The sequence below is a fragment of the Amblyomma americanum genome, chromosome 6, assembly GCF_052857255.1.
Source record: "Amblyomma americanum isolate KBUSLIRL-KWMA chromosome 6, ASM5285725v1, whole genome shotgun sequence".
In the NCBI taxonomy this organism is placed as follows: Eukaryota; Metazoa; Arthropoda; class Arachnida; order Ixodida; family Ixodidae; genus Amblyomma; species Amblyomma americanum.
The window spans coordinates 27,167,627-27,190,067 of record NC_135502.1 but is presented as its reverse complement, the minus strand read 5'-3'; the positions used below and the strand labels follow the sequence as shown (position 1 = coordinate 27,190,067).

Sequence of the window (22,441 nt, the reverse complement as noted above, 5' to 3'; positions counted from 1 at the left end):
CGAAAGTACTGTTTAAGCGGGTACGTTTTAACGAGGTTTTACTGTAATCGAATGTACTGAATTATGTGCCCAAGAAATGCCTCATTCAATTTAACGAAGTTCTCGATTTAACGAAATAATTCACGGCTGCCCTCAACTTCGTTAAATCGAGTTTTAGCTGTATTTGGATCATTTTCCGAGTCCCGCCGAGTCCGAGAAATCAGTTGGCAACTGTGTGGTAGCGTGTAAGTCAGCCTTTTTTTTTTTTTTTTTTACAGAAACGATTATTCAGAATTGGCCGTCAATGAATACGCGGCGCCGACCTATATGTGAGGTCTAACATAGCTTCACCCAAGCCATAAGTTGTACGCATCCTGTGCCAGTGCTCATTCCTGGCAGGAAACAAGGAGCTCCATGTGTGAAAAAAAAAAACGTCGTTAACTCGTTTGTAAATTGGTTCTAGTGAGGAAAATTTGAATTGCTTACCATTTACCCATAGCGGTTGCGGTCATTTTGAGCGGTATTCATACAGGGGATCCTAGCGCGGATGGATGTGGAGAGTATGTGCACGACGTCACCGAGCAGCCAAAGTCCGTCCCGGCTCTCAAACTCACAAATATGAGCAATGGAGAGCCACCGAGAGGGATGAGTTGTTATTATTAGTGGTTTATTGAGAACAAAATAAAACGGAACGAAAACGTCTTGCTAACTGCGGCATCTGCAGGCTGTGGGGGCAAATGGGAAGGGTTGGAATGGAAAATGGGGACCAAATTAATACCCCCTGGTGCTGAGGGAGCAAGATTATGCGGGTCTCGGGGCAGGGAGGTAAAAAAAAAAAAAGGGCACAGGAGGGTAAGGACAGAACAGAACAGACGCTTGAAAGAAACGGAGTTAAGAAACTCAAAGAGAAGAAACAAACTGAGAAAGATTGAAGCGGGTTGCATCCTACGTATGTCATAGAAGGAGAAGTGTTGTCACATCTTCCGGCGAGGTGGAGGCTGAACATACCGACCAAACAAATGGTCCCCTCCTTTGTTGGCGGTGGTTGCAGCACAAAACCGAAAGCTACATCACCACATGGCCTCTCGAAGGCGTGATGTATGCACAGTCGCCCTTTCTTAAGGATTCCATCTCCCATATGAATACCGGTTTACCTGACGAACAGTTTCGGGAAAAAATTTCCAGTAACCTCCAACACTTGTCAGGATCCAAAACACCGAACCATGTGCTGTTCGGTTCGCTGCTAGTAGGCTGGGCCATACACGAGGGCACCATTTTATCAACCTTTATCTCGGTTTGGCTCTGACTGCTGACTTCGCGATTTTATCTTTGTGCTTTTATTGCTTTGAGCTGCGTACACGCTGTCATGCCATTCTGCAGAGAACTACATAACCTGAGGCGAGGCGAGAGGTGGGGTGGGTATGCGTTGACTTATATTTGGAGTCAACATTGTATACAGTATGTACTGCGCATCGCGACCTTTGTAAAGTTTATTAGGACTTGTTCGCGAAATCTCCACATAATCTGCGCACCTTCTTTTTGAAGCCTTAATTTAAATAAGAAAAGTGCGCAGATTATGTAAATAAATACGGTATTTCTCTTCTCTTGTAGTGCATTAAGGAAAAATCTTTTCAGTTCGTTATCGCTTATACACACCCTGCTGATTGGCAGAAAGGTGTTTCAAAACATACAAAAATGGAACCGGGTCTTCAATTCAGAATACAAAAAAAAAGGAGCTAATTGCGTTACTTTAGCTTCAATTTCATCATCATCAGCCTGACTACGCCGACTGCAGGGCAAAGGCCTCTCCCATTTCTCTCAAATTGACCTTGCCCTTTGCTAACTGCGGCCATCGTAACCTTGCAAACTTCTTAATCTCATCTGCCCACCTAACTTTCGGCCGCCCCCTGCTACGCTTGCCTTTTCTTGGAATCCATTCTGTTACCTCTTCAAATTGAAGCAAAATTAACCATTATTGGAAGACAGAAAGAAATCACAAAAGGACAGAATTTTAATGTGGAACTGCGGCTGATTTTTTTTTTTTTTTCAAAAGATGTTCATTGCCTCAGGGCATAAAGGTTATGATATGAGAGATGAGGAAGATGCTTAAATAAATGAAAAAAGGTGGGCTGATCTAATGAAATATATAGGAATCCGGATTGTCTGGTGAGAGACCCACCGCCGCCAGGTGCCGAATTCTCGTCGGCTTCAGCTAACTGCGGCTAATTGTCCACTGTTAGCTGTTGTTTGATACATGCATGTGTCGCCTGTTGTTGAATACTCATCTTCAGTGGGTGTTGAGGTAGAAGCTGTGTGATGGACGAGTATCGATGTATTTCCTGCTGCAAGGGTGTGGCTATCAGAATGTGCCATACGTTGAGCTGGACTGAAGTGCGCCTATCTTTTGTCCCACAGATATCAGAAGAGATGAATTCCGAGAAGGGCCTGATGGAGCTTCTGCTACAGGTCACTTACCATGGTAAGAGTGCCTTTGCAGTGTTCCTTCTGTTTGACACTTTGACCCTGTCACATGAGGGGGTTTTACAGTCTGAAGCTTCTTGGAACAAGATGTGACTAGCAGATTTGCTCTGATTGAAAAGACCTGTTTTTTCTTCACTTTGTAACTTTGAAAGTTGGCAGTTATGATAGAAATATGCTTTAAATACCAATAACTGACTACAGTAAAACCTCGTTAATTCGAACTCAGTTAATTCGAAATCCCAGATAATTCGAAGGTTTTCTGCGGTCTCGTATTTTCCAGTGTAAATTTGGCCAAATAATTCAAACAGGTGGCCTGTGCCAGCCCGGTTAATTCGAAAATTTGGGGTGCTATGCGTCAATGCCTGATCCATGTTTCGCCGCAAACCCGGCAAAACGACGGCCCTACGGTGCGGCAAAGCAAAGCCACATAGCAATGGCAATGATTTATAGGTGAAGCGCCCCCGCCGGAGCACTCTCGGCACAAAAATCGGTCCACAGTACGCCCCGCGGACCGCCGAAACGCGCACCTGCAGAGGAGAACACGTGGTTCACTGCAACGCTGCGGGCATACCGGTTTGTATTACGTGATCTCGCCCACACTCCATCCCATGGCGTGCTTCACCCTGTCTTTGCACAGCATCAGCGGGTGCACGTGTTCCGTACCGCAACCGCTTTTCCCCCGTGCCTCCGACACTGCAAGTAAGCCGCCACCGCCGCCACGCAGGTCTCGCCTGCGCCATTTCTTTGTGTTCTGCGCGGCGAGTAGGGGTCGGCTACTGTGCCGTTGTTCTTTTTTTGGGCTGTGTAGAAGTGCTAGCTTTGTGACTGTACCAGCGAACGAAATGCCTAAGTACAAGACTTTAACGCTGCAGCAGAAGTTCTGCTTGATCCAAGAAGCCGGCAAGAATGCTTGTTCCAAGACAGGGTTGGCTAGAAGGCATGGCTTGCCCCTCTCGACGTCGAAAATACAAGTCGAAAATACAGTAGCCGATGGGTAATTCGGACTTGTAGGATATTTCGGACCTCAATGAGGCACCGTGAGTCACCCCATAGAATCGCATACATATTCGCAACGGATATTTAAGTTCGAAAGTTAGATTTTTCGGACTAATTTCAGTCGCCTGCAGGCCAAAATCGGCCATCTTATTGGCTTTTTGCCGGCTGCAAAAGGCACCATCTTGGATTGAGGTGGATTTACACTGCAGTTAGATTGGCTTGACATACTTTCGGTACCTCATTGTTGCCAGTAGAGGCCCCTGCGATTTGACACTTTGAGGTGGCAGCCGGATTGTCACCTCCGTCAACTTGCTTTTGTCGCCGTCACCGACGTTGTCGCGGGCAGTTATCGCTTGTACCATACGTTTAAAATTGGTTGTTGGGGGAATGAAATTGTGCAGGAGCTATCTCGCATCTCGGCGGAAAGGGATAAAGGAGGGACTGAAAGAAGAAAGGAAGAAAGGGGTGCCGTAATGGAGGGCTGTAAAATAATTTCACACACACACGGGCGCCTTTGCGTTTCGCCTTCATCGAAACGCGGCCACTGCGGTCGGGTTCCAACCCGGGTACTCCGGATCAGTAGCCGAGCGCCCTAACCACTGAGCCACCGCGGCGGGTCTCGTACGTTCGCCATTCGCTGTTTCGTCACTTGGGTTTCTCTGACCACGTCGACCGAGTGGCGCTCAGTCTTCACGAAGTTACATCCATTCGCCGTTTTGTGATTGCGTCCGGCGGTTCCGCTGCTTTGAACGAAAAGTGCCTTATCTTTGCGTGTGTTTGGCGAGCGGTGTGGTGCACACTCGGGTTCTGAACAACGTGGCCCTGCCGGGTCTGTCAAAGAAGTGTGGGAAGTATTGCAACTAAATGCCGTGACCTTGCTGTCTAGCGTGTACAGTGAAGCACAACTTTGGCGAAAATACAGGCGCAAATCGTCGCCAGCAAGAGAAATTTGTCGCAAGGTAAAATCAGTGACATTTTTAAGCCGATTTCATCTCACTAAAGTGATTTTTTTGTGCTTCACAGATTTTTCGGACTGTTCGGTTATTCAGACCATTTCTCAGGTCTCTTCAAGTCCGAAAAATCGGTTGGCAACTGTACTAGTGGCTTACGGCAAGACATATTCTTCGAAACGGTCACGAGTGCGGGCTCCCACGTATCAAGATGTGGAATCTGCTCTGCTTCGCTGGCTGTAGAAAGCAAACACAGCCCATCTGCCCGTCAATGAAACGCTACTGCGGGAGAAGGCCATCTACCTAGCTCTACAACTTGGGCACGAAGAATTCAAGTGCAGTTACGGATGGTTTTGCCGTTTTAAAGAACGCAATAATTTGACATGGAACATGTTGCAAAGGGCACCAAAAACCAAAACAAATATGTTTTGCACGCATCGCGGTTTCATACATGACTGTGTGGTTTTGGATTTGAAGTGCGGGGGGACATTGCGACGAGTCTGATTCACTGTAGCTCGTTGCTGGTCATGTCATCCATCACCCGGGATCCATCGTTGTCATTCATCGCTCCCAGGCAGGTGGCGTGTTGTTTGAATTATCAGTGACGCAACCCATTTGCGTCTGAATTAATGGGCTTTGTGGACAAAGTGTGGACAGACCAAGTCACAGTTCGAATTATCCAGAAAATACGAATTAGTGACGTTTGAATTAACGAGCTTTCTGCCTCAACATATGTTTTGTTGTGTCATAACAGTATAATACATATTTTGTTAAAACATGTAGTTATTTTGTTCCGCATAGCCTTGAGTTGTGTTCACAGTTCTGTGTTGTCTGCCATGATTAGCGCTGGATGCTTAAATATGCCTTGCTGTTCACAATAAAATTGTGAAAGTAAATCGTAACAGAGCTTTCTATTGTTTCTAATGGCAATTAAGCATTACAGGCAGCTGGATTTCTTCTTCAGTGGTGTGTGTGTGTGTGGTGATCTCAGCTACCCATTTCTGTGGTGCAGCAAACCAATTGCCGGTGCTGATTAATGAGGCACTTAACGTGACGGAGGAAGATGCTGTGGCTGCCGCCTCAAGCCCTGAAGGTGCGTTCTGCGGCAGATGGAGCACACTTTTCCTGGCCTTAGGACAGGGTTGTGACAAAGTGTGCAACAACCTGATCAAATGCTAGCTGGGAGTGATGAACATACAAGCCGTTCATTGTGTTGTTTAAAAAATTCACGCATTTTTATGTGAAATCGAGGGCTTGGAGGCAATGGTAGGACGTGAACATGAAAATGGAATGAAGAAAAGGAGACCACTGAAGAAAAATTATTTATGGTGTCGGAAAAACAAGGCTCCCATGCGGGAGCCGAAACATCAAGCATTTATTTTTAGTCAGTGGTCGGTGTTTTTCTGTTTTACTTCATTTTGATGTGTCCAAGTACAGGTGGGCTACGACCGGCCACAAATATTGGAAGGCACTGGACTTGATTAAACCACTTTGGGTCCTTCAGTGTGGTACAAAATCTTGGTATGAGAGCATTTTTGCATTTGGATGCGATAACATTCACGCTGCCGTCTCACAGTAAATTTCCGGCTTCCCCTAATGAAAATTCCCGGTTGGCCAATTCCACAATGATGTCATCAGGGTCAAGTGACCTCAGTTGACCAGTCAGAGAGCACCGCGAGATTTGAAATTCTCCACTAAATTTCCTGACTGGTCAGCCCAGAGAGGTCAGGTGACCTTCTAACATCATCGCAACCTGCCCACTGTAGAATGTGGCAGCCTGTCCACCAGATTGTGAGAAAACTGCCAACCGTTGCCAAATTCAATGCATTTGCCACCTGCTCACAGTGGTGCTGCTCATGAGCCTTAAGAGCTTGGGAAAAACAACCTGGATCTCACAAGCCCACCCAATGGCTGTGTTTGAAACAGCCACCTGCAAGGGCAGTGGCGCAACAGCTAATCCACTGTACCACTGCAGGTACGAGGACTGTCTATGATCTATGAATGCGATTGAGAGGGTTGTGATGTCATCAAAACCGTGTGACAACCAGTGGACCAATCATAGGGCACTGCCGAAGTTGAAGATATGTGGACCCCCCCCTCCCCACCCTGCAAAAAAATTCCTCAAAATTTTGGAAGTAGGGTCGCCCCAAAAAATGGATTAAAGGAATTAGTGGTGTTGGAGTAATCGCGTATGATAATCCAATGGAAGCTACTGAAACATTCTAGAAAGTGATGGCTCATGCATACCATGCAAGGGCAAAGGGACCGTTTGCAACCAGAGTTCTGGCAGGAAAATCGCAAGGACAACATTAGACACTCATTGTAGCGACCACAGTAGGCAACATAAATGCTATTGCATTTTCTTATTCAGGAATGTGGTTAAGAAGCCCCCCCCCCCCCTTTCCTAAGTTTTTTTTGTCTTTATTGTTTATATTTCTCTGTGCTGACCTGTGTCACGAAGTGCTGTGCAATTCTGCTAACCTCAGAGGTCGCTAGTGGTGTAGATGTTTTTACTGCTAATACGTACTGCCTTGAGCACCATTAATTACTAGGCCATTGTTGATCTTGGAAATTTCTGTCTCAGTTTCCTGATTTTTGTCATGTGTTCAGCATTGTCACTTCATACTGTGCTGTTGTGCCTTGTATCACGGCTCTCCCCGTTTTCTTAGCCCTGTTGTTGTTCGTGCCTCATACCATGAGGTGTGGTAATGCTCCTATGTTGAAGTGCATGTGCCGTTGTGTGCACTTGCAGGGGGTGCCCGCCGCCCAGGAGTGTGCCCTCAACGTCTACTGTCATCCGTGCAGCCGCTGCTGCGTTACCTCAGCCTACTCGCCGTGAGTACTCTGCTTATCTGAGCTACCCAATTAGAAGGGAGTCTGGAGTGCAATTAAAGCAGATTAAAATCGTATCAATCTTCGAGCATTCTTATCATGATCTTATCTACTTATCATGATCTGTTGAGAGCAACTAATATCATTTGAGTTTAACATCTCTAGCGTTTTGATTTCTGAAAAACTCAAACAAATAGTTGAACATGTCAGTATGGCATCTGAGAATCATACTATCCAGAATACAAATATGGGAGCTTGAAGTATGCACTACCCTGTTAATAATGTTTAGTTAAAGCCTTGATGGTACGAACTTCAGTGTACGAAATACTTCAATTTTTATTACTCTGTCTGTATAATATTATAGCGAAGTTTGAATGTTAAAAAGTAAAGCACAGATTTAGCAACTTCATTATATCGAGGTTTAACTGTTGTGCCTGGCTGTGAAAAAGCTGTCCATGCAGCCTGCCTGGTGTATTGAGGCTGGCATATCTAACACAGCAAAAGTTTGCCTGCTTCTGTGGCTACTACAAGCCAATTTAAGGAAATCATTCAGTTCAAGAGTTAAAAAAATTTTGCTAATACACACATGAAGCACTGTTGAACAACTGAAAAGCAGTGCGCTAAGTGATTTTCTTTTCCCTTCTGCTCCCACCAGTTGTTTATGTAAGTTCCTGTAGTGTATATATAGGCTGTCTTCCTCTTCTTCATTTACTGCTTCTTCCAAGCTCACCTGTTATAACATGCATCCCTATCCTCCTACCCATGCTGCCATGTATGCAGTGTGCACTGCATACATTTGCATGCAGTGCACTCTTGGGATATGCGTGGCCTTTTTTTTTTTATGCAGGTGAGCTGGGGCTTGGATTGTTGTTCAGGTTTGCTGTGCATAGAGGACACGAAAGTGTTGCCACAGAAATCTGGTGTACTAGCCCTAGAGGGCCTTTCTGCATTAGAAAACTTGTTAACCAGCAGTGAAAAATTCGACTAGACTTGGCCTTGGAGATATGTGCTCTGGTGTGGTAAAATTTTCAATGCATAATTTTGAGCTCTCCCTGCATGTGGTTGTCGTAATGGTGGGTGGTTGGATTGTGTGCAGCCGAGCCTCGCTGAGCTGGAGCAGGAGAGACAGCGGTTGCGCCAGGAGCTGTCGCGCCTGCAGGACGCCAGACAGCCGCCGCCCTGCACAGAGGAGGAAGATGGAGGTGCGTGTTGCCTTGCCCGGCTGTCTATAGTGATTAGCACTTAACGAGACTTTCTCGTTAAGGTCCCGGGTTCAGTACCTGAACCAGGACAAATATCAGCTTTCCTTCGAGCTGTGTGGCCGCACTTAGGTGAATTCCAAAGAGTGCTTGCTTCCTAATTGAAATCTACTCCACCTGTGGGGTTCCCCCAATAGACTGGACTAAAATATTCACATATCGACATGTGCAGCGCCATCTTTTCTGCTGCATAGCTGCTAATTCTCTCGAATTGCCTGGGAGACTGCCAAAGTTCAACTGATCCTCCCGATTGTACGAGCACACTCTTATTTCTCCCAAAAATTGTTCCCGACATTGTTCAGAATCATTATTTCTGAGAAAAGAAGAAAACTCTTTGTTTGATACATAGTTGAACCATATTTGCTAGCATGTGCTTGTTACCTGGCCAGAGCCTAAGTGACTGCTGTTACTACACCCATCGACACATTTTTCGGGTTTCCTAAATTCGGACTTACTCGTGCTTTTATGATGAGCTGCCAGCTTTCCTGAGGGTCTATGCATGTTTGCGACTTAATTTCCGACAGTAGCAAAGTGCGGAAGTTTGGTTTTTCGAAGTAAACAGGGTGTTTCTGGTGCTGATCCTGCGGTGTGCGAGTTGCCGTATTAAATTTTCCCTTGGTTTAGTGAGCTTCAGTGAGCTTTCACGGCTTGTCTCCAGGCTGTTTGTCTGTTTCCTCATAATTGTTGGGACGTGTAGTGAGAAAGTGAGAAGTAGCCGGAGACATTTCAGTTTCGAAGGCATGGTGGCCGCCCAGAACCGTCACATTGGATAAGAGGAATTATGCAGTGCATGGCTTGCAATACCATTTGCGCTGCTAAAGTTACACATCATTGAAATCGGAGATGTTACACGCATGAACCCTATAAGTCTGGTGCCCATTTTCAAGCCCAGTTCATTTCGGAAATGACGAAATCCATGGCTCTGTCGCGTAAGTTAGAACGTGGAGTGAGGACAGCAGTGCTTGTGGGTGGCCTGTGTTGCTGTGTGCTTCGTCGCAGTATGGAAGAACCCTCGCCTAGTCAGTCTTTCAGAAATGGTCCGCTGCGAGTGGTTGCAGCGACCTGCGAATCTTGGAAACAAATCATCTCTATACACTTGCTGCCATTTCTACCTCACACGACATGAGGCTTAGGAAAAAAAAAGGGGGGGCACCATAGGGCAATGGGGCATAACGTGATACTGCAAAACTTTTTTTGAAGAGCCGACGATTGTAAGAATTTTTTGTGAGAAATTTTTGAAGCGAGTGAAATCTTGTATACTACTTCACATGCACTTCATGTTGCTCTCGTGTACCCCCCCCCCCCCCCCCCCCCCCTCTCTCCCCTCATGATCTCCCAAATGTGACGTTGGCAAGTGTGCATTTGGCACGTGCCAGAGGTTTCTGGTCTGAGTTAGGCAATAGCCATTACAGTGGGGGAGCCAGAAAGCATGTAAGGTCCCAAACTGTGCATCCCAGCAAGCCTTGCATGCCATGCAGGTGTGCTTACAGTAGCGGCGGACGATGAGCTGTCGCCTAGCGAGATTTGCCGTGAGGCTGCAGTGCAGACGCTGGAAGAGGCCGTCTGCCACTGCCCGACTACAGACTTGGACGCCGAGGAGGAGCTGCCACAACCCCCACAGGCGCCCGTCTACTTTTGAGCACAAGTGCCTGCTGCTGCACGCCCTTCCCCTCACCAGTTGTAGATACCTTGCCCAGAGGAGGGGAAGGACGCTGCGACACCCTGCTGTACATAGTTTTTCTATGTGTCCGCTATCTCTCTCTCTCTCTTTAATTTAATGACAGCAAATAAACCAGTTGGCCGTGCATCTGCACTTTGGTCTCGTGTCAGTAAACAACTCGCAGCCTTTGCCCTCTGACCAAAGTGGAGGTTGGTGCAAGCCGACACTTGTACTGAGTATCCTAAAATCTGATCACATTTAACAGAGGTGTATTGCTTGGTGTACAGAACTGTGAATAACTGTTCTTCTATTTCTAGTTCATGTATGAACAATTCGTATGTAAACTGCGGCAAGCCCGACTTACAAAAGTGTGCTTGGTTGCATTGCATCACTAGCACAGTGAACGGAGCTAAACTACACAACCAAATCACTCTCTCCCTCTCTCACACACACACACACGCACGCGCGCGCGGCTTTTACACCAAGTAAAAGGGAAGAATGGCATGACTGATATAAAGAGAAAGAGGGGGATGGGTGGCATCATGCTCAAGTCAGTAGGATTACATATGTGGTACAATTTCATTACTGAAGCGTTCATGTTTGTCCCACTTGTTGCCTCCCATGGAAGTTTTGCTGCACTTGCCATGTGCGTCTCCAAAGCGTTAACCGACACATCGCGACATTGCAATTGCCTGGCATAAAGTTGTGTAAAGGGCAAGTGGGGTGAACATGAAGGATGGGGCAAAATTTCATAGCCTAAGGAGGCCACAAGTGTCAGCATCACACGTGATGAGTGAGCTGGTGCATGTAATGGAGCAGACGCGCTCCTTTCGTGAGCGCACGGCAACCTTCGTCATGTGGATGTTGTGCACCGAGCCTGCAGTCACGTTAACCTGTTGCACTATTTCTTCAACAGTTTTCTGCCGGTCAGTGAGCACTAGGAACCTCTACTTGTGCAGCAATTTGTAGTTTTCCGGCGTCCAGGCTTGTTTTACCGCATTGAAATCATCTGTGCCATTTGACGACAGTGTCATAAGCTGGGGCATTGTTACCGTACACTGCCGCCAAATTGGCATGAATGTTCTTGGCATCGTCCTTTTAAATACAGAAAGCGAATCACTGTATGTGCTTCGACTTTTTTGATGGATGCGGCTGTTTTTTCTTAATGATGTAGCAATGTTGCTTGGTAATATATAGAACACAGTTTTTGTATTGTGCTAAAACTAGAGAGACATACACTCACTCTGATGCCTATCGTGTACACCTGTTATAAATTTATGGCACTGATGATACAAACTTTATGAACATCCTATGCTCATCGGTATTTGCTCAGCATTTGCCGAAAGAAAGATTTTTGGCTATTTCAAATAATGAAAAAAGCTGTTGCTTATATTCAGTCACCTGTTTAGCCAGTCAGTGTGCACAGGAGATGTTTTGTAACACTATACTTAACATCCTACGTCGGTGGAAACACAGTATCAGTTTCAATTCCCTGGCTTTTGCTATTTTGTTTATGTACGATTATTCACATTACTTTGAAGAATTATTCATTGGATCTAAAATCAGAGAGGCCCAAGAACTATATTGTTGTAGCTCAAAATGTTCGAAAATCCTCCGTCGTTGCCCTTTAAGAAGTGTGGTTAGTTTCGAGACATGTAAATGCATCAATTTAAACAATGCAATGACATTGGAAAAGGGATGTGACTTGCCCACCCTACTTCCATTCCCATTCGAAGCTGTTAAGCATGTCCAAAATTTGCAAACCCAAAATTTGGCAGATACATGCACCCAGAATAGGTAATGAGAGCGCCAAGCTTATGGAGTGCTGATGTGGGTTTCAGCCCATGGAAATGCATAAAAAAGGAGGCAGGAAAGTGTCTTCTTTTGTGATGTTATCTGGAGCATTGCTGCATAGTTTTGGGTACGAATGAAAACTTTCAAAATGAAGCGAGAGGCAGGTGTCACCAGAGCACATTTGCTTGTTGAGCATGTTGAAAGCTAAGCCACATCCAGCCTCTGCCCAGAAATAAATGGCCAAGGCATTTGATATGAAGTTCATTTAGTGCTCAGAACCGGTGATGAATGATATTGCATGTTGCCGCGATGAAACTGACTGCTACAGGTATGGAACTACTGCCGAATCGAAATGAACTGCAAATCCCATTTCACTCCTTTGCATAGAACGTTTCTTGATAGCATCAATGCATCTCGCAAAGACTGTTAGCGAAAACTAATTGCAATTTGGCAGCTGATGGATGCTGCTTGTTGCCTTTAATTCTGTGGATGTTGGATTGTAAATACCAGCTTCCTTTTTCATGTTTATGGTGTAAAAAGATTCTTTTCAAGCCTAGTAGCTGGCTACTAAAATTTGTTACTGGCAACTTTCTAGCCTGAAATGGGGATATGTGCTGCGATGACATGTTTTTGGATGTAGCATGTCGCAGATGGGAAGCTTTTGAGCAGCGCTGTTTCAACAAGTGGGTAATCAACTGGTACAGTAAAAGCTCGTTAATTCGAACTCGAAGGGAACCGGAAAATTGTTCGAATTATCGAATGGACGCTAGAATGAGCGGTTATAGCCCGAAGCAGTCGCATCTAGACTCATTATCGCGAGCTAGTCGCTACTACACGTTTGTGGCGGGCATATTCTGAGAATTAAATTCATCCAGTCCTAGTGGGAAATGAAATAAATTGATCGGCCAGTTATGCGCCAGAAACAAATACTGGAATGCATTAGCGTGAGCAGCGAGCTTTAGTGGTGGAATATATGACGCTATTTATGCTCCAAAACATGTTTATTTACTGGGTAGGGTTGTCAAAATTAAAAGCAATCGGCGAAGTGTATTTGCGTTTCTTCTGCCGAGACTCCATCAGCATCATCTGCAGCTTGCCCAAAGCTCCTGCGCAATGTCGGAGTTCTCACTGACAGAGAAGTGGCGTGCTGCAACACCAAGCGCTGACGCTACTTCATATGCACTTGGCGGTGGCATAGTCTCGTCACAGCTGTCGGGCTCATCACTGTTGGCTGTTCTCACCGCATGTGAGCCCTGCGACGTCTGCTGGGAGCATGCAGCCTCAATTATATTGGCATCGCTAAAAAGGGCTCCAGCGTCTCCACGCTGCTGTCCACGTAGCTAGCACTCGTGGCAGCAACAAAAGCTGTCATCGCCTGAACCGCCATTCTACGTTGTTTAAGCCACGTGATCACGACCCAGCGACCGCGGCACAACAAAAACCTGGAATGGCTCACATGAGCCATTGCGCCGAAGCATCAGTGGCGCGGGCGAGTGCACCGGCAGTGAAAACCTGCTATGGCATGCACCGGAATGCAAGCTCCGCGAGACTCGTACACTCTGCCTTTTTTTCTTTTCCATTGTTTTACATCTCTGGTAAATTTGGAGCGTGTTGTACTCGCTATGGGTCAGTGAGGCGCTGTGTCAGTCAGTGGCTCCTAGTTCGAATTAACCGTAGCGGATGCTGACTTGTTTGAATTATCGGGAGTTTTCCCCCATTGAAATACATAGGGCTGTGTTGGGACGCAGGCATCAGTTCGAATACTGTACTCTAGACAGTGCACTTCATTTCATTCCCTGAAACAGGCACTGTTGCAATTGGACAATCATGGATGTTACAAGGCACATATGGCATTAGAGTGGTGGCAAGAGTGCAGGGGATTTGTGACCATGTAGAGTACCATTTTGTGCTGCTCATAAGTGAAAGAACCACTGATGACATGAGGAGCAACCTGCTGCACAGTTGGTACCGTGGCCATCGATTGTGGCTGCATATTTCATGTAATTATGCAGCTGCCTTAAGTTTGATCCTTCCGATCTCCAGTTTTTATATCCAGGGTATGAAGCTCACTTGCAACCACAGTGCCTGTTATGCCAGTCGGGCATTTGAAAACTGAAAAATTAGTTCTCCTATCTGGATGCAGAAACAGGGATGGCATGCTAGAAATTGCAGCAGGGATCGACATTCATCGCATGTTAATTGCAATGATCATTTTCACGACAGCCAGAGTGCTTTGCTAGGTCACTACAAAGTCTAAATGCTTCGCTAGGCTTTGAATCTTGAGTACTACTGTAGAATGTGAGTGACATGAACACTGTTGATATACATTTGTAAGATTTCCTGGCTGGAGTGCGTTGTGTTACGTGAAAAATTTCCGCACCGCTGCAGATAATACACACTCAAGCCTCGACCACAACCTTGAGCACTAAACGCTGCCCACACATCACCAAAGTCCCGATCACCAGTTGCACGGTGCATGCGACAGGCAGTGAGGAGTGAACAGCGGCGCACAGCTGCAAATAAATCCCATCAGCCATAAACAGAACTGCGTGAATGCATCCCCAGTGGTTCTGCATGTGGATATTTTTTTTTATTTTGGATTTACTAAATTCGGATGTGAATATTTTTCGCGGCCTTGTGAGATACGTATTATCAAGATTCTACTTTAGTTTAGTTTCTGCCTCTACCATTGGCGCTGAAGTTTTTTTTTTTGCTTTATTACAATTTTACGACTTGTGGCTAACTTTTCATGCTAGCCCTTGTGAGAATGTGCAAGTGCATGGCTTATTCTTGCGCACCCTCAATGTTCTCAGGCGTCGTCCTGCGATGAGATCCAAACAGTGTTCAAGGAAATGAGGCAGCACTACATGCAATGCAGGACATGACAATCAAAGACAAAGGGAGCAATTGCTTGCAAGAGTTAACTTGGAAGCTGACACCGATAGTTTGTCACATTATCTGCTAGTCAACCAAGCTCCATCATATCCACCGAAGGCCACACAGTGTCAAAACTACTTCATTGCCTTCCAGAAAAAACTGTGCACTGCATCTTGGACAATTTGTTCAGTGCAAAAACCCTTTGCTCCAGAGTTTTTTTACATTTTCATGTGCTTCAAAGAGATGTAGTAAGTGTTCCTAGCAAAAAATTATCTTTGCCTTTTGAAATAGAAGCCCACTATTCTCTATACATGCAGTCTGACATGCAGACTCCAGCATCGTGCAGATATTTTTCTACCACAGCAATGGCCTGGCCATTTGTTATGCGCCCTTATTCTTTCAAAACCAACTTATATGCTACTAGTGCCCTGCAATTAGTAATAATCATAAAGGAAATCGAAAAAGTCGAGCTTAAATTTCTCAGCTTGCATAGGGCGACCTTTCCAAAGAGTTCACAGCAGCTAGCATTTGTGAAATTCGAATGGTACCTATGAATATGCCATTAATAGAGCATGGCAACACAGTCTTTCTACATGCACAGTGAGCTGTGCAAAGTGTATGCTATGGCACCAACTGTCTCCAGGATGTTTGTTGCAATTATTCTCGGTTTTTCACTCAAGGAGTTTTCAAAACGACAGAACACACTTCTTCACAATTATCACATTGTTGCTCACAAAGAATGCATAAAGACTGGTGGCAACGAAACAGTTCTGGCAGCTCAACCACTCGCGTCACTTCCCTCAGTTTGAGGCGAAGGAGAATTGTGCCCACCACACCCAGCGCTGACACCATTTTGCAAAGCAGAGCAACATATTTTTATGGGAATGAATGTGGCTACGCTTCTTCCACACCAATGTTTTCCTTCAAGTCTTTCGCTCTTCCCAGACCAGTTCACTGTCACTACTGCTTGAGCTGTCTGAGGAATCTGTGCTCCTGCTGCTGTCGCTGCTGCTGCTACTGGTTGTAGAGTCTCTACGCTGGTGACGATTGCGGGACCGGCTGCGACGGCCCTCTTGGCTAGATGGTTTCTTGTGCTGTGACTTCCGGCGATGTGACTTCCTCTTGCGGCGGCGGCTGCTGCTGCTGCTCGAAGACCTGCACGTCAAAAGAACACTACACTGTTTCACGTTCCACAGACTGATACAATAGGTTAATATCTTTCTTCATTCTCGTGGCCAGTCATTCACTTGCAGAAGCCAGCCCGTTGCCGGACGAAACCATTCAGCACCAGCATCCAAATCTACAATGGTGCTGAAGCATGTTGTGACGGGCTACATACAACTTGGGTGATGACTTCGAGTAGTAGTAAGAACAGTGTTCACTGTTCAGTATGTTTTGTCTCCTGCGCTGTGATTTTTTAATTAGATGATGGAATTGAAAGATGATAGCATTCAAATGGAAGTGTGGAATGTTTTCTTTTCCAGAAACATGCTACTTTTTAATATACTGCACCAATGGCACTGCACTTCACTCACTGGTGCGCTGGTTTCTGCATGCCATCACAGAAGAATGAGATTGGCGGTTGATGACACTAACGCCACACTGCACTTTACATCCTGGACCTCGCACCGTCAAAATTCTGGCGGTTTTTCAAGATGAAGTATCTATATGACACATGCTTTGCATCAGGCCAAGAGGTTACCAATGCAGTTCGCCTCTGCTGGTGGGATGCAAAGCCCCTGAAGTGCATCACTGAGAGGACTATATAAATTGATGTGCCCACAAAGAACATTCCGAACTTTCATTTGACTCTAACACTTTTCAATTTTATCGCTGTTACACCAGTTGCAGCCCAGGAGACAAAACCTATTAGTGCCCTTCATATTTAATGAGGTATCACTGTAGTCAGTGCCATTAAAATTCTGTACTCCTCTTCGCAATGGTTTTCAACTTTGTATAAGCATGCTGGAGTGTAAGGCCTGTACTGCCAGGTTTGTGCATTTGCACCAGAAAAAAATCCCACCACTACAGTTTTCACCACCTCAGCTTTCTTGCCAATTTGTGTAGCATAGCTGTCACACTAACAATCATAAAAGCAATTGCAAAATATATGCAGTAAGACCTAGTGGATATGTTTTAAAAGAAGCGGGGAAAAAGCTATTATCCAGGAAAACACAAGATTCAAACATTGTGAATGCTAACTGCTGAATGAGGTACACTTTTGAATCAACACTATCACTTCATAAAACTGTCCATTTGCATTTTTTTGGCGCTAGGTCTGAGCAGCTCCTTTCCTAGCGCTTAAAGAATTCAGTACACATTTCCATTGTTCTTAGCTCAGAGGTAACTTCATAACAGATCCGATCTGCCGATGACAATGGCGAAAATAGCAGAGACCTCTTCCACGTCGTGTCTCTTAGTTTTTTTTTCTTTTTCGCTTTGCCTCCTTGTACCAATGCACCGCGGAAAAGCGATGGAGTGACTGTCGCAGCGTTCTTAACCCTTAGGCACTGCGAAGAAGCTGCTGCTTTTCTTCTCTTCACGCCTCATCCCTGCTGGTACGACCGCTCGGACGTTAAAACAGTTTTTTTTAATGCTCGTCCCCTTTGCACTGATGCAATGCAGAGAAACCACTATGATGGAAGACTGTTACTGCACTTTAGCTCTCCATGTCGCGTGCACCCGGGTTTGGCCCACTCGTGCATTTGGTCACAAAGCGATCAGAATTTGTTGAAATTTTTAACGCAGTAGCCGGGAAATTGTCATCCAGAAACATAATAACCGGATTAAAAATATAACCTGTGGGACATATTTGATGCCCATGATTTTGAGTGTATGAACTGGATACGTATTAACGAGGTTTTACAGACCTATAGTTTTCAAATTTTCTTTCAGTGAACAATTGCAGCTGAGGTTACTGCAGCAAGCAAACCAGTTACAAAGCATAGGTTACAGCAATGGTGTTGTAGCCACCCTCAGAGTAAAAATGATGGTTCTCATGTGGGAAAGGGCTTCATATCCCCCCCCTTTGTTGTTTTCACTTTGAAGCTACAAACTAGCAGCTACAACAGCTTCACAGCAACCTGAAAGAATTTTTCAGGTGAACTGCAAAGTGAACTGTATTTCTAAGAGAGGGTGCACTCACACTTTAACTTAAAAGTTGTCCGGTGTGTACTAGGCATCAGATGCAGTGCTCCAGCAGGGTTTGGGCATTTGTGATATGCGCTGAGAAAGAAGCCAAATGGCAAAACCAGAACTCACCGCCTACGCTTCTTGTGTTTGGGGGGATTGAACTCCTCAGGGTAGAGCTCCCGGTAGCCACTGTGGCCCCATCTGCACCACAGTAATGCAAGCAAGTCGAAAGTTTCAAATCCTATTTTCCTTTGTGCCAAACCAACACACAGCATGCTATTAAAGAGCAGAGGTTTTGTGCACCTTCTTCATTTCCTTCTCCATTTTATTGGTTGGCACTGATTTTTATGCTGCATAGTATCTAATGTTCAAAGCTTGTGCAACAGCTGGCTTACATGATAAAAACTTTTGCTCACACTCTTAAGCTGTGTATGCATGCACAAAGGTTTTTGGAAGCAGGTATGATGCCAATCACAACAAGGCATCACAAAATTAAATAAAGTCTTCACTTTTACAGTCATTTCATTCTGCCAAAAAGTGAGAGAAAGTCAAGAATCTACTTGGCTATTCAAATGAACATGTCGGTGCTACCTTTCTTCATGATAATCAATGCCAAAGTGCCCTTTTTTCAAAGACACCGATGCTATGAACATAGGTTATGAAAGTCCAGACAACTCTTTGCACAGAATAAAAATTTAAGTAGCATGAACGTTAGCTTCAAATGAAAACAAGACCATTGTGATATTATTTTGGCAAAAAATGCCGCTTATTAACCAGTTTTTTAATATGATGCTAATGCAACAGCCCCTGAAAGAGTGCTAAGCAAGAAGTCAACAGCTACACTGGGTCTGTTCAATTCCTAATAAAGAAATGCCAAAAACCTTTTTTTACCAATGTTGTATAGTATAACTGGGCAACATTTCTTCAAGGCAGGCCTCTGAAGTTCAATTCAATCAAGTGGTATTTTACTGTACAACCATTACACTTACCTTTCCTGTGAGCTGCTTGCACCAGCTGGTGATGGCCGCTGGGAGGAGCGGCGCCGCTTGGCAGGACGCTCGGCGGCACGTCTCTGGTGCTGCCGAGCACGCAGAGCCTCATCTGACACCATCATGGTGAGGCCTCGTTCCAACTCCCACTGACGCCACATCTCTTGCTCTTCGAGTATCTGCAGTAGAGGGTACAGAGCACTACTCAGTATAGCCTCACCAGCAATGGACTGTTGTGGCCAGATATCTTTTACAGCAGTAGCTGCTCGGGGAACTTTTTTCAGGGCAGTGTACACAATTGAAACGCCCGTGGGCACCCATAGGCCATTAACACCTTAACTGGAGGGTTTTGTTTTAATTTACAACCACACCCTACAGAGTTTTTTGGCCAGAAAATGAACAAAACAGTTTACTACATAAATCAACCTGGACCCACTTGTTGCCTTGTAAGTCGCAGTGTGTTTGTTGTCACATGCTGAAGTCGCATTCCGTAGATCCCCATATGTTTTTCTCAGTGTGGTAGGTCTTGAAGCAGGGAGTCTCAGTGAGAATGGGCTTATCTGACAATGCCACACCTTCGTTGTCTTCGTCATCTGGAGAAGTCTCACTATCAATGCATCAGTATTGCAGTCATCATCACTTCGTTCGAGCAACATTTAATTTCCCGTATCTGCCAAAAACCTTCACTGCTTTTAAGAACCTATGTTGCAACCTTTGCATTTCCCACCAGAAAGAATTAATTTTATATTGCACATAATGAGAGAGACTTATTCAGCCTTAGTTTATGTTAATGGGGTTAGGCGGCAGCAGTTAAAAATATTGGTTGTCACATGCCCGCTGAAACCAAGTAGTGTCTTTGGATGTGCTTCCAAATGCGTAAATTGGGAAGTGCGTCCATAGAGCACAGGAGACATCCGAGGTGTAGAAAAAATAATAGGCGCACGGTACAGTACCCTTACTCCACTCATTCCTTGTCCAGCGAAAAGAAAGAGGTACAGTGCAGCCCCATGTGACAGTATCACTGAAGCAAACGTGCATGAACACATCAAAAGTCTTTAACTTGTACTAGGCTAGGCATGCATACAGTTAGAACAGAGACTAATCCATTGCTTTTGTCCTTGCCTGCACACATATAACTATGGCTTCTGTATTCACATGAAGGTAAGGAGTTCAACTTCTGTGCAAAAGATATTTTAACAGATGACTAATAGTACATCATGCTAGGCAAAGTTTGGAACAAAGACTGGAAATTGGGTCTCTTGGTAGAGAACAGTAAAGAATGGTTTTAGGTAATGTGATGGCTATATTCTTTGGTGCGCCCTGATACTCATATGCGCCTGTGGTCACAACAACACGCTATCTCGTATCAAGCGCGACCTTATTTTGTACATGGCAGCCCACCACAATCTTATGGACATCAAAGCATTGCAGGGAACGGAAGGGCCCATGCTCTCACTTGAGGAACTCGGACGCTGGTCTATCATGAACACTCGTCTCAGGAGTAAAACTGCCCAGAAAAAATATGCCAGCCACTGAAAGCACCGCAGACAGCATCTCAAAGACCTTCGCATGAAACACCGCATCCTTCCACCTTTCACTGCTGACTTCACATGCCAAGGAGGAACATACATTTGCCAAGCACAAACACTTTCACTCCCATGTTACACAACCACTCACATAATTAATGGGCCTGAAATTCCCCAATGCTATGTCTGCGGTGCTTATTCTGACACAAAACATTTGTACTGGACTTGTGCTTGTGCTCAGCAACCACCACACTTCCTCCACATGGGACAGCTGCACCACTCCGTCAACAAACCTTTGCCCTGTCCTCTGGCCTCGCCTGGCACAACACATCGCCCAAGTGGTAGACCCTAAGTGCCCTCCCTCTTCACACATTCATTCACTCCAACAACAGTTAAAGTAGAGATGTTCGCGCAAAAATGGACATGTCTCAAAAATCCAAAACCCTCTGCATAAGCATCCTGCTTGCAGCGATCAAATGTTGACACACTACTCTACAATATGTCATGGTTTCTTTCAACTATGCAGAACTGCTGAAAGTGAAATTACATTTCAAAATTAAAAGAAAAACGGTAACGGCAACCTGATGTCTATGTCGTGTCTTTCTGTAACGGATAACAAACTGTACTCTTCTTGAAAGTTTTCAATTTTACCGCAAGCATCAATCGTGAAAACTGGGTCAAGAGGCTCCTTCCGAACGTAGGGGATAACATAAAGGACCGCTAGGTTAAGACTCAGGTACCAGGAGTTCGACATGCCTGGCAGCAACGGCTGCCTTCAAGGATAAGTAGTATGCCATTCGTAAAAAAATTACGAGGCAGGAGGCTACAAATGGCACCACGAACCCAGTGCCTCAACCACAGCTGATCACCTGCCACTCTCGGAAGTCCGATATGTGGGATTTCGGGCTACAGCTGTGTTATCGCACATAATGGTTATTTCCTGCTCAAGAATGCTTGCTATGGTATGCCACGCATGCCGTCCTTGTGAAGGAAACAACGAAGCAAAGGAAGCTCAGACTCGCGACCCCAAAGCTGAGAAGAAAAAAAAAAGCATGAAAGCTCGGTTATTCCCTTTTAGCACGAAAGCAGGCAGCCTGTGCACGGCGCTGCAGGAACGGAAACGCGAGCAAGCTCAAGAACCAGGAACATACAGCTCAGAAAGCAGTCAAGAAGACGCACAAGACGATGACCAAACCTACGACCACGGCTTGTGTGGCCGCCTGGCTGAACTCGCTCAGGCCGATGAGGTTACAGTGCTCGGCTTTTGCACAAGTTAAGAGAGCATACACCGCATGCTTACCCTGTTGTGATGGTCAACACTACTGATGGTATTGCGCAAAAGGTCCTTCGCTGCGCGCGAGAACATCTTCGGCAGCGGTAACTAACCACCCGAATTCGTTACACTTCTTCCGTGGCACTAGACACGAAGCGTCACTTTCTCGCAAGGAGAAGGGCCTTGCACAAGAGGCCGGAGCCCACAGCCGGTGCCTGTCGCCCGCTCGCTGCTGGAGCCTTCGTGTCAAGACATCAAATCTCTCTTATGGCGTTTGCTTTCACTAAAGCTGGACGCCCACAAAAACATCTCTCCAAGTTGTAGTCGTTAAGCGCCGCTGACGCTGCGTCCTCTTTCCATGCGAACATACCCACGTTTCTTAATAACGCATCTAAACCACTGTCTAAACATAACGGACTGCACCTGCAACAAGGTGCAGCTAGGGTGCCCTAGCGCAGTCGTGCAACCTTAGCCGAGTAGCAAAACAAAACCTGCAATTTTCTAATTCTGACGCACGCGTTGTTGGTGTTGTCGTAGTTTGTCGCAGTTCGTCGCTAGTGCTTCCACCACGACCGGCTTTAGCTTCCGCTAACGTAGCAGTGGTAGTATGGTAGGAACGTAGGAGTTTCAGTCCTTAAATGCTTCTGCGGTTATGCTTAGGAAAAAAGAAGGGCAGATGGTTTCTTGTTCAGC

The 22,441-nt window shown here is 45.6% G+C and overlaps 2 protein-coding genes across 12 annotated transcripts in view; one reads left to right on the top strand and one right to left on the bottom strand.

Annotated features, from left to right (window-relative positions):
• LOC144136475 (rho guanine nucleotide exchange factor 11-like) overlaps nucleotides 1-10,310 on the top strand; it is a 131,878-nt gene extending 121,568 nt beyond the window's left edge. For all 11 annotated transcript variants that reach the window (XM_077668834.1, XM_077668833.1, XM_077668832.1 and 8 more), the window contains 5 exons: nucleotides 2,395-2,458; nucleotides 5,419-5,499; nucleotides 7,159-7,241; nucleotides 8,335-8,440; nucleotides 9,976-10,310. In XM_077668834.1, coding sequence (XP_077524960.1) covers nucleotides 2,395-2,458; nucleotides 5,419-5,499; nucleotides 7,159-7,241; nucleotides 8,335-8,440; nucleotides 9,976-10,136 — 495 coding nt within the window. In that variant the 3' untranslated portion in view covers nucleotides 10,137-10,310. The remainder of the gene's footprint in view (nucleotides 1-2,394; nucleotides 2,459-5,418; nucleotides 5,500-7,158; nucleotides 7,242-8,334; nucleotides 8,441-9,975) is intronic.
• A 2,626-nt stretch (nucleotides 10,311-12,936) lies between these two features.
• On the bottom strand, nucleotides 12,937-22,288 carry LOC144136479 (uncharacterized). The gene is made up of 4 exons (XM_077668837.1): nucleotides 21,776-22,288; nucleotides 18,950-19,128; nucleotides 18,090-18,161; nucleotides 12,937-15,983 (listed from the first exon to the last, which is right to left on the bottom strand). The coding sequence occupies exons 1-4, from the start codon at nucleotides 21,839-21,841 to the stop codon at nucleotides 15,752-15,754; spliced, it is 549 nt and encodes a 182-aa protein (XP_077524963.1). The 5' UTR covers nucleotides 21,842-22,288; the 3' UTR covers nucleotides 12,937-15,751.
• Between the last annotated feature and the right edge of the window lie 153 nt (nucleotides 22,289-22,441).